General features: G+C 41.2%; 1 protein-coding gene across 1 annotated transcript in view; it reads left to right on the forward strand.

The window, feature by feature from the left end:
* Positions 1-12846, forward strand: part of cog5 (component of oligomeric golgi complex 5) — an 87968-nt gene that overhangs the window by 73804 nt on the left and 1318 nt on the right. Inside the window, exons 15-20 of the mRNA XM_021577402.2 lie at positions 2731-2841; positions 7996-8058; positions 9105-9208; positions 11089-11326; positions 11510-11586; positions 11942-12068. Of these exons, the coding sequence (XP_021433077.1) occupies positions 2731-2841; positions 7996-8058; positions 9105-9208; positions 11089-11326; positions 11510-11586; positions 11942-12068 (720 nt within the window). The remainder of the gene's footprint in view (positions 1-2730; positions 2842-7995; positions 8059-9104; positions 9209-11088; positions 11327-11509; positions 11587-11941; positions 12069-12846) is intronic.

A 12846-nucleotide genomic window follows, 5' to 3' on the forward strand; every position in this document is an offset into this window, starting at 1 on the left:
GACGTGTTGAATGCCCCAGAGCTGTCAGTTTCAACTACTGGCGGACACACAGACATACCCCAAAAGACTTGGCTTGACTTTACTTGGCTCCTCACGCTCTAGCGACTGCTTGTGGAGGGCTCAGGCACCTGCAGGATGACTTCGGTCGTCAGTTAAACACTGTTTCCTCCGACAAATTGGTCCGGCTGGCTTCCGGTTTAAGCGGGCAGGTGTGAAGGAGCGCGGTTTGGTGGGTCATGTTTCGGAGGACACATGACTCGACCTTCGCCTGTGCCGAGCCCATTGGGGAGTTTCAGCGACGAGACAAGATCGGAATTGGATATGACGAAATGATGGAGAAAAAGGGAGGTAAAAAAAGATTGAATCTATTTGGACAACTACACATATGGGTTAGCTATCCCAGTTTGGACAACTACACATATGGGTTAGCTACCCCAGTTTGGACAACTACACATATGGGTTAGCTACCCCACTTTGGACAACTACACATATGGGTTAGCTATCCCAGTTTGGACAACTACACATATGGGTTAGCTACCCCAGTTTGGACAACTACACATATGGGTTAGCTATCCCAGTTTGGACAACTACACATATGGGTTAGCTACCCCAGTTTGGGCTACTACACATATGGGTTAGCTATCCCAGTTTGGACAACTACACATATGGGTTAGCTACCCCAGTTTGGACAACTACACATATGGGTTAGCTACCCCAGTTTGGGCTACTACACATATGGGTTAGCTATCCCAGTTTGGACAACTACACATATGGGTTAGCTATCCCAGTTTGGGCTACTACACATATGGGTTAGCTATCCCAGTTTGGACAACTACACATATGGGTTAGCTATCCCAGTGTGGGCAACTACACATATGGGTTAGCTACCCCAGTTTGGACAACTACACATATGGGTTAGCTATCCCAGTTTGGGCAACTACACATATGGGTTAGCTATCCCAGTTTGGACAACTACACATATGGGTTAGCTATCCCAGTTTGGACAACTACACATATGGGTTAGCTATCCCAGTGTGGGCAACTACACATATGGGTTAGCTATCCCAGTTTGGGCAACTACACATATGGGTTAGCTATCCCAGTTTGGACAACTACACATATGGGTTAGCTACCCCAGTTTGGACAACTACACATATGGGTTAGCTATCCCAGTTTGGGCTACTACACATATGGGTTAGCTATCCCAGTTTGGACAACTACACATATGGGTTATCTATCCCAGTTTGGGCTACTACACAATAACCTTTTTAGCTTTTGCTTGTTTTTCTTCCTGTTGATTCCTGTCTCCCTCGGCTTAGGCTACTGAATTGATCTCCCAGGGAGGACTTTCCCTACAGGCAGTGATGAATTATTATATAAGAGTATAGGCTTTTTGCACATGCCCTCTTCTTGTTTTTTGGTATAGAGTATAGAGCACTTAAACGATGGCACATTTTGGTTTAAGGTCTTTTAAAGTATATTGCTAATAATTAATTAAGATAATGGCTTAAGTGCTATTGGTCCTACAGTGATCATATCATCTTTGTTTTAATTTTCTTTATTTTTCTTCATCATCCACCCTTACTCATGAAGTCTGCTAACTTAATTGTAAAGGTCTGAATTGGTTACTTTTTTTTTTTTACTTCAATATTCTTATTATTTGTTTTATGCCTACAACCCTCTAATTACAGTGCATTCGGAAAGTATTCAGACCCCTTCCCCTTTTCCACATTTTGTTACAGCCTTATTCTAAATGTATTAAATAAATAAAAATACTCATCAATGGGAAGGGTACAAAAACATGCTTCTAAGTTAACAGTGACGAACTTAGACGTTTTATTAGTAGGTTGGAGCCTCCTCCACAGACACCCCGAGCTCTAAATATACACTCGAACACACGCGCACACACACACTGAGATGCGACACACACAGGCCTGATCTACAGTCACTCTCACACACTCACTCACACAAACACAGACATACTCAGGTGTGAACAGGAAGCTACTTCGGTGCTGGTATCCTGACACCTCTCTGTGCGTGTGTGTGTGGGCACGTGCATGTGTCATGAATGTCAATGTGTGTGCGCCTCTGTGTGTGCGTGTTTGCCATCCACACAACTACACTCTAAGGCTATAGTTAACTGTTGCTTTGTCAGTTTTAGACCGTTGCTATGGCACCACTTTGCACATGTTGTCTCTCGCTTTTTCTCTCTCACTCTGTCTTCCTGAGATGGCCCCAATTCCTCTCTCTTCGTCTTCCTGAGATGGCCCCAATTCCTCTCTATTCGTCTTCCTGAGATGGCCCCAATTCCTCTCTATTCGTCTTCCTGAGATGGCCATCTCAGATAGGGAGCCTCTAATTTCCCCAGGTGTGTGTGTGACCTGCTTGTTATCACCTCTGAGGTGAGAGGTGGTGAGGTGTCCCTATCCGTCTGTGGAACATGGCCAGGAGACAGCAGCCCAAACTGCTACTACAGCTGGATCCTGGCTCCTGTCCCATTTGTATGTGTTGTTCCCGGGCCCCTCCTTGCTCTGCTATAGCAGTGGGAGCTGGATCCTGGCTCCGGTGTGCCCTTGCTCTCACTGCTGCTGTGTGTCTGCTGAGTACTACAGGTGTCCTGACTTTTTCTCTCTCTCTTCTCTCCACCTATTCATCTCTCTCTCTCTCTTCCTCTATTTCTCTCCCTCCCTCCATCCTTCCCTTCTTCTCTCACTCTCTCTTTCTCTCCAGCTATCTACCCAGGGGGATGCCAGTCAGGTGATAGGGCCTCTAACAGAAGGTCAGAGGAGGAACATGGCGGTGGTCAACTCCCTCTACAGACTACACCAGGCTGTTGCTAAAGTAACACACACACGGTCATACACACACACTAAAACGCTCACACACACACACCACATTACACTTGTGTTCTTTTTAAATGTCTACATTATGTTTTACATGTCTACATTATGTTTTACATGTCTACGTTATGGTTTACGTGTCTACGTTATGTTTTACGTGTCTACGTTATGTTTTACGTGTCTACATTATGTTTTACGTGTCTACATTATGTTTTACATGTCTACATTATGTTTTACATGTCTACATTATGTTTTACATGTCTACATTATGTTTTACGTGTCTACATTATGTTTTACGTGTCTACATTATGTTTTACGTGTCTACATTATGTTTTACATGTCTACGTTATGTTTAACATGTCTACATTATGTTTTACATGTCTACATTATGTTTTACATGTCTACATTATGTTTTACATGTCTACGTTATGTTTAACATGTCTACATTATGTTTTACATGTCTACATTATGTTTTACAAGTCTACATTATGTTTTACAAGTCTACATTATGTTTTACACGTCTACGTTATGTTTTACACGTCTACGTTATGTTTTACATGTCTACGTTATGTTTTACACGTCTACATTATGTTTTACACGTCTACGTTATGTTTTACATGTCTACATTATGTTTTACATGTCTACATTATGTTTTACATGTCTACATTATGTTTTACATGTCTACGTTATGTTTAACATGTCTACATTATGTTTTACATGTCTACATTATGTTTTACATGTCTACATTATGTTTTACATGTCTACGTTATGTTTAACATGTCTACATTATGTTTTACATGTCTACATTATGTTTTACAAGTCTACATTATGTTTTACAAGTCTACATTATGTTTTACACGTCTACATTATGTTTTACACGTCTACATTATGTTTTACACGTCTACATTATGTTTAACATGTCTACATTATGTTTTACACTGCTACGTTATGTTTTACGTGTCTACATTATGTTTTACATGTCTACATTATGTTTTACAAGTCTACATTATGTTTTACAAGTCTACATTATGTTTTACACGTCTACATTATGTTTTACACGTCTACATTATGTTTTACACGTCTACATTATGTTTTACATGTCTACATTATGTTTTACACTGCTACGTTATGTTTTACGTGTCTACGTTATGTTTTACATGTCTACATTATGTTTTACATGTCTACATTATGTTTTACAAGTCTACATTATGTTTTACAAGTCTACATTATGTTTTACACGTCTACATTATGTTTAACATGTCTACATTATGTTTTACACGTCTACGTTATGTTTTACACGTCTACGTTATGTTTTACATGTCTACGTTATGTTTTACACGTCTACATTATGTTTTACACGTCTACGTTATGTTTTACACGTCTACATTATGTTTTACATGTCTACATTATGTTTTACATGTCTACATTATGTTTTACATGTCTACGTTATGTTTAACATGTCTACATTATGTTTTACATGTCTACATTATGTTTTACATGTCTACATTATGTTTTACATGTCTACGTTATGTTTAACATGTCTACATTATGTTTTACATGTCTACATTATGTTTTACAAGTCTACATTATGTTTTACAAGTCTACATTATGTTTTACACGTCTACATTATGTTTTACACGTCTACATTATGTTTTACACGTCTACATTATGTTTAACATGTCTACATTATGTTTTACACTGCTACGTTATGTTTTACGTGTCTACGTTATGTTTTACATGTCTACATTATGTTTTACATGTCTACATTATGTTTTACAAGTCTACATTATGTTTTACAAGTCTACATTATGTTTTACACGTCTACATTATGTTTAACATGTCTACATTATGTTTTACACTGCTACGTTATGTTTTACGTGTCTACGTTATGTTTTACATGTCTACATTATGTTTTACAAGTCTACATTATGTTTTACAAGTCTACATTATGTTTTACACGTCTACGTTATGTTTTACACGTCTACGTTATGTTTTACATGTCTACGTTATGTTTTACACGTCTACATTATGTTTTACACGTCTACGTTATGTTTTACATGTCTACATTATGTTTTACACGTCTACATTATGTTTTACATGTCTACATTATGTTTTACACGTCTACATTATGTTTAACATGTCTACATTATGTTTTACACTGCTACGTTATGTTTTACGTGTCTACGTTATGTTTTACATGTCTACATTATGTTTTACATGTCTACATTATGTTTTACACGTCTACATTATGTTTAACATGTCTACATTATGTTTAACATGTCTACATTATGTTTTACATGTCTACATTATGTTTTACATGTCTACATTATGTTTTACACGTCTACATTGTTTTACATGTCTAGATTATGTTTTACGTGTCTACATTATGTTTTACATGTCTACATTATGTTTTACATGTCTACATTATGTTTTACACGTCTACATTATGTTTTACACGTCTACGTTATGTTTTACATGTCTACATTATGTTTTACACGTCTACATTATGTTTTACACGTCTACGTTATGTTTTACACGTCTAAATTATGTTTTACACGTCTACGTTATGTTTTACACGTCTACGTTATGTTTTACACGTCTACATTATGTTTTACACGTCTACATTGTTTTACACGTCTACGTTATGTTTTACACGGCTACGTTATGTTTTACACGTCTACATTATGTTTTACAAGTCTACATTATGTTTTACATGTCTACATTATGTTTTACACGTATACGTTATGTTTTACATGTCTACATTATGTTTTACACGTCTACATTATGTTTTACACGTCTACGTTATGTTTTACATGTCTACATGATGTTTTACACGTCTACATTATGTTTTACATGTCTACATTATGTTTTACACGTCTACATTATGTTTAACATGTCTACATTATGTTTTACACTGCTACGTTATGTTTTACGTGTCTACGTTATGTTTTACATGTCTACATTATGTTTAACATGTCTACATTATGTTTTACACGTCTACATTATGTTTTACACGTCTACATTATGTTTTACACGTCTACATTGTTTTACACGTCTACATTATGTTTTACATGCCTACATTATGTTTTACATGTCTACATTATGTTTTACATGGCTACGTTATGTTTTACGTGTCTACGTTATGTTTTACACATCTACATTATGTTTTACACGTCTACGTTATGTTTTACACGTCTACATTGTTTTACATGTCTACATTATGTTTTACATGTCTACATTATGTTTTACATGTCTACATTATGTTTAACATGTCTACATTATGTTTTACACGTCTACATTATGTTTTACATGTCTACGTTATGTTTTACATGTCTACATTATGTTTTACATGTCTACATTATGTTTTACATGTCTACATTATGGTTACATGTCTACATTATGTTTTACACTATGTTTTACATGTCTACATTATGTTTTACATGTCTACATTATGTTTTACATGTCTACATTATGTTTTACACTATGTTTTACATGGCTACGTTATGTTTTACATGTCTACGTTATGTTTTACATGTCTACATTATGTTTTACATGTCTACATTATGTTTTACACGTCTACATTATGTTTTACACGTCTACATTATGTTTTACACGTCTACATTATGTTTTACATGTCTACATTATGTTTTACATGTCTACATTATGTTTTACACTGTTTTACATGTCTACATTATGTTTTACATGTCTACGTTATGTTTTACATTATGTTTTACATGTCTACATTATGTTTTACACTATGTTTTACATGTCTACATTATGTTTTACATGTCTACGTTATGTTTTACATGTCTACATTATGTTTTACATGTCTACATTATGTTTTACACGTCTACATTATGTTTTACACGTCTACATTATGTTTTACACGTCTACATTATGTTTTACATGTCTACGTTATGTTTTACATGTCTACATTATGTTTTACATGTCTACATTATGTTTTACATGTCTACATTATGTTTTACATGTCTACATTATGTTTTACATGTCTACGTTATGTTTTACATGTCTACATTATGTTTTACATGTCTACGTTATGTTTTACATGTCTACATTATGTTTTACATGTCTACATTATGTTTTACATGGCTACGTTATGTTTTACATGTCTACATTATGTTTTACATGGCTACATTATGTTTTACACGTCTACATTATGTTTAACATGTCTACATTATGTTTTACATGTCTACGTTATGTTTTACATGTCTACGTTATGTTTTACATGGCTACATTATGTTTTACATGTCTACGTTATGTTTTGCTTTATCAGACATTGACACGTGTGTTATATTACATATTATAGGGAGACTGGGATGGCAGCGTGACTAAGAGTTCACGCAGAAGAGTCTGTGTGTGTGTGTGTGCGTGCGTGCGTGCGTGCGTGTGTGTGTGTGTGTGCTGGTCATCTGATGTCACAAGGGTTTGATGGGAAAATGCTGACAACCAATTATTTCTAGAGTTAATGTATCTCATCACCCAAAGTAAACTAGCCGCAGGGGAGGGAGAGAAGGGGAGAGAGGGAGAGAAGGGGAGAGAGAGAGAGAGAGATGCAGTAAGTGAGTGGAGAGGGGAGCGGCGAGAGAGGATGGGAGAGAGGAGCGGCGAGGGAGAGACGAGAGGAGCGGAGAGAAGAGTAAAGAGAGAGAGAGGCATGACAAGGAAGGGAGTCAGATGTCGAGCGAGGCAGAGAAAGAGAGAGCAAGGAAGTGGGAACCAGAGAGCGAGTTAGAGGGAGAGATGGGGAAACGTATTCCTTCATATGGCCCATTAAAGATGTATGATGTGTCCTGGTGCTGGGGCCTGTGTGATTAATAGTGGCATAAAAGGAGATTACTCTGCCATCAAATATTTAGTGGCCTGGGAGGTTGTCAAAATGTAACCATTTGAAAGCAGTGAGGCCGTTTCAGCAAGAACGGCTGGTTATTTTAGGAGGGAGGGAGGGTGGGAGAAGGATGGAATGGAAGGAGGGACGTGGAGGATTGGAGAGCAAGGAGGGAGGATAAATACTGTAATAACCGTTAGAAGAATATGGGACGGATATGTGGGAAAAAAGACGAATAGTGTTTGTCAGGTTTCACTGTAACCTAACCATTGACCTTTTGTGTGTGTGTGTGTGTGTTTGTGTTCTCAGGTGATATCAGGATTGGGGTCATGTCCTCCGGCTGCTGAACATGCTCTCACGGCTTCACTAGAGGTAAGACAGACACTCGTCTCCTCCCGTACTTCTCTCTACAGTTTTCTCCTCTCTACTCCTCCTCCTCTATCGTTCTTCTCTGCTGATTTCCTCCTCCTCTCCTCTCTAGTCTTCCCCTCTTCTTTTTCTCTCCATTCTATCTGATGTGCAGCTGGTGGTGGATTATGCTGTTGGTTTTTCATTATGGGGTTTGAATGGGCACTTTTGGAACTTGGAACTGAGTTATGGAAACCAAACAAAACATTGCTATTTCTGATGCACCGCATTCTGGAAGATAAAACGGTAAACACTGAGTGGAGTGTGTAGACTCTTCTTTGGCAATCACTCACTTTTTCTCACAAAGGTATTTTGTTGTAACCGGGAAAATGGTCGGAGGCTTGTTTCTCTCTGCGTTCTGCCAATCCCCCCACGCCACACACAGCGGAGGGGACATTGTTAACTTTATTGTGAAGGAGTTTAGAGAGGAGATCTGAACAGAGATCTGGTTATTTATCGTTGGCAGGGGCTTAGCTGACGGGCACAAACACAAACTCGCACACACACACTGGGTCAGGTCTATTGAGTTTAGATTGATCTAAAGATGGAGCGAACGATAAACTGGCGGCCCCACTCCGAACCCCGCGACCGACACACACACACATGCCCAAACACACACACAGTCTCACACACAAATACGAACATCACACATACACACACGCTCTTCCTCTCTCGTCTGACATGTCACGTGCACAGAGCTCCTATCCTAAAGCTCACTGCAAACGTCCGCTTATCAGCAAATCGCATTCATGCAGCCAAGACCACCAGTCTGTTTGGGTTGCTAGGCAATGACAGACTTAAGTGAATCAGGTGTGCCCCTGCGGGCACTGTGTCCTTCAGCTATGTACCTGGCCTGCAGATGCAAGAAGTTATGGTCATGTTTGTTCATCATTGTGTGTCCACTGATATTTGAGATGTCATTGTCTGACTGAGCTGTTTCAGAGTTGTGACACACAACCCGTCTTATGCCTTGTTAAATGATGCACTCTCTTGTGTGTGCGTGCGTGTAGGGAGTACAGGCTCTGATGGCCAGTGCAGTACAGCCTCTGCTGCTGTCGGTCAGTGACTCCATAGAAGCCATCATCATCACTATGCATCAGGAAGACTTCTCTGGGTTAGTACACACACACACACACTTTAAGACACCACACTCCTCAAGCTAGTTGCAACGTTCTAGGAGTAAGGTTGGGGTTTAAGTTGTTTAAAGGGTCATGTTTACAGGTGGCCTTGGTGACATAGTGCTACAGAGCTTTATATGTGACAATACGTTGTCTGTGATACTATTATCTGATTGTCTCTCTGTTTCACCAGGCACCAAACAGCATCTGTTGCTAATTTACATTTACAAAATGTTTCTCTCTTTCCCCTGAGCTTGACATTTACACACTCATACACACATCCTCAGGCTATCTACTGTTCTACACACACCGCTCTGTTCTCGTATAGAATCCTGTGTGTGTGTGCGTTGTCTCTTCAGCCCCCTGTCCAAATGACCTTTTCATGGTCAGATAAACACAATGTGGCTAAGTGGCTGAACTCACCCCTGCCCCCAACAAATACACTTACACTTACACACACACACACACTTGCTCTTGTGTTGTGCAGAGGGAGCTCCTTGCAGTGACCATCGTAAAAACTAGTTCTAACACACACACCTTGTTCCTCACACACACACGTCCTCTGAGTGAACTCTTAGTCACGCTACCATCCAAGTCTCCCTGAGCCATTGACCCCACTGACCGTCTCCCAGATAGCCATAGGGACACAGTGACAGAGTAGCTGTTGCAGGATTCGAGGCACAGCGGCGATATTGACGTGTTAAAAAAGGCTGGGAGGTTTCATTTTGTAAGAAGGTCAAGTCGGAATCAGCAAGCATCCATGGATGCCCTGTGGAACCTAGCTGTGAGACCAGCAGCTCACTTGTCAATGTGTGCGCACACAGGTAGAACCAGTCTAGACCATAGAATTAGGAATGAATTGAATAGGGCCTTTATGGTCTAGACCAGTGGTTCCCAAACTGTGGGGCGCACCCTCTTAGGTGCACAAGGTGACATTTCTCCATTGGGTAGTGCATCATCAGTATACGTCTTGTCATGTCAGTCATACCTTAGAGAGCGATTTACAACTTGGTCAGAAGTGCACAGATCAACTAGCCCATGTCAGCTAACGTTTTCTAGCTAGGTTTTCTAGCCCATAGATTTTGTAGTAGTGTTCGAGTCACTCAAATATCACACAAATACACATTAGATACGGCAAAATGTGTAGAATTGCAGGAAATAAGCTTTAAACCTGCAAAGTGTTCTCTTGGCCAACAAGAGGGATGTGAACAGTTTGTGGTGCGCGTGGGGGGGCCCTGAGTGAAAAAGTTTAGGGACCCTTCGTCTCTAGACCCTCTACAGTTGCATTCAGATATTCTCCCTCCATTCATCCCGTGGTCCATTCATATTACCCAGACTTGTCTCTGTACAATTGAGAGGCTCCCAATGGACCTGTAGACTCAGTTAGTCTTGGGGCTTTGCAGTCACGACACAGACTCACACACACACACAGCTAGCAGGGTCCCATTAGACAGAGCCACACAAAGGGTCCCTGCGTCAGTACTGTAGCCTCCTGCCGCTGGCTAAATGTTATCGGCCCCTGGCACCCGCTGGTTATTCTGTCACGGCCATACATACAGAGACCGAGAGCTCAGATTGACATTCAGCACTCTGAATACAGACTAGACTGCTTTCCGCTCTCTGAACTTACACAGACAAGGCCCTGCTGGGACTTAGCCGACTCGCAGCACACGCATACACACACACACACATAGGTATAGTGTATAATGGCCTGAGGTTCAAGGTTATGAGTCAGACCTTTAGTCAGTGACCTATACTAACCTGTGTGTGCGTGTGTGCGTGTGCATAAGCGTTGAAGGATTTGCCCTGTTTGTTGTGGTGCGGTCTTATCTAAGCAATCACAGACAGATATTTATATTTCTGTCTCTGTGTCCAGGTCTATGTCCACCCCGGGGAAGCCTGACGTGCCCTGCTCTCTGTACATGCGGGAGCTACAGGGCTTCGTGGGCCGCGTGATGGCGGACTACTTCCGCCACTTCCAGTGTGTCGACTTCATATACGACAACACGGAGAGCATCGCCCAGCGCTGCATCACACTATTCATCCGCCACGCCAGCCTGCTGCGCCCCCTAGGGGAGGGAGGCAAGATGAGATTGGCGGCTGACTTCGCTCAGGTGAGGAGAAGGGCTGTATGTGAGGGTTGTATGTGAGGGTATGATCGGTATCTCTCTCCGTACCTGCCTGTCAGCTCTCCTTCGCTGTTTGTCTGTCTCTCGGGTTTTTCTGTGCATCTTGAAGTTCACCAAGTAACTCTATATTCGTGTTCTCACTGTGCTATTTCTTCTCTGTGTTTTTAGATGGAGCTGGCTGTCGCCCCTCTCTGTAGGAGAGTGTCTGAGCTGGGGAAACCCTACCGCCTGCTGAGATCTTTCAGGTATGTTATTACAACACTGCTTGTTACACAGATATGACGCATTAGTTATGCATAGTTATTACATCAGTTATTATGCACAACCTATTCCTGTTAAACCTTTGATGAGATGGGGAACGCCTCAATAGCAGCGGTAGTTTCCAGAGTGAGAGTGGCTCTTAATGAAGATGTTAGTCATTATTGGAGGGTTAGAGAGCTGTAATTCTCTCGGTCTCCCTGCCGTCTGCCTCTACTTAGACGCTAGGGTAATGGTTTAAAGATAATGGGTAAAGGCTAATGGTGTAACACAATGAACACGTTATTTAGGCTAGACACCTCAGTGTGTGTGTGTGTGTGTGTGTGTGTGTGTGTGTTGTAGGCCCCTGCTGTTCCAGAACAGTGAGCTGATAGCCAGCAGTCCAGCCGTGGGGGATCTGATTCCATACAGCACCCTGCTACACTTCCTGTTCACCAGAGCACCGTCTGAGCTCAAATCACCTCACCAGGTACAGACTATATATACAAATTTCTGCCCTGCTAGAGCTGTCCCGGTCAACTGTAAGTGCTGTTATTGTGAAGTGGAAATGTCTAGGAGCAACAACGGCTCAGCCGCTAAGTGGTAAGGCCCCACAAGCTCACAGAACGGGACCACTGAGTGCTGAAGCACAAGACCTGTTCGTCTGAAGCTTTATAAAATGGGTTTCCATGCCCGAGCAGGCGCACACAAGCCTAAGATCACCATGTGCAATGCCAAGTGTCGGCTGGAGTGGTGTAAAGCTTGCCGCAATTGGACTCTGGAGAAGTGGAAACACGTTCTCTGGGGTGATGAATCACTCTTCACCATCTTGCAGTCCGACGGACGAATCTGGGTTTGGCGAATGCCAGGAGAAAGTTTGGTGGAGGAGGAATAATGGTTCAAGGCTGTTTTTCATGGTTCAGGCTAGGCCCCTTAGTTCCAGTGAAGGGAAATATAAACGCTACAGCATACAATGACATTCTAGACGATTCTGTGCTTCCAATTTTGTAGCAACAGTTTGGAGAAGGACCTTTTCTGTTTCAGCATGACAATGCTTCCGTGCACAAAGCGAGGTCCATACAGAAATGTATGGAGAGATCGATGTGGAAGAACTTGACTGGCCTGCACAGAGCCGTGACCTCAACCCCATCGAACACGTTTAGGATGAATTGGAACACGAACCAGGCCTAATCACCCAACATCAGGGCTCGACCTCACTAATGCTCTTGTGGCTGAATGGAAGCAAGTCCTCGCAGCAATGTCCCAAC

This window comes from Oncorhynchus mykiss, chromosome 21 (assembly GCF_013265735.2).
Source record: "Oncorhynchus mykiss isolate Arlee chromosome 21, USDA_OmykA_1.1, whole genome shotgun sequence".
In the NCBI taxonomy this organism is placed as follows: domain Eukaryota; kingdom Metazoa; phylum Chordata; class Actinopteri; order Salmoniformes; family Salmonidae; genus Oncorhynchus; species Oncorhynchus mykiss.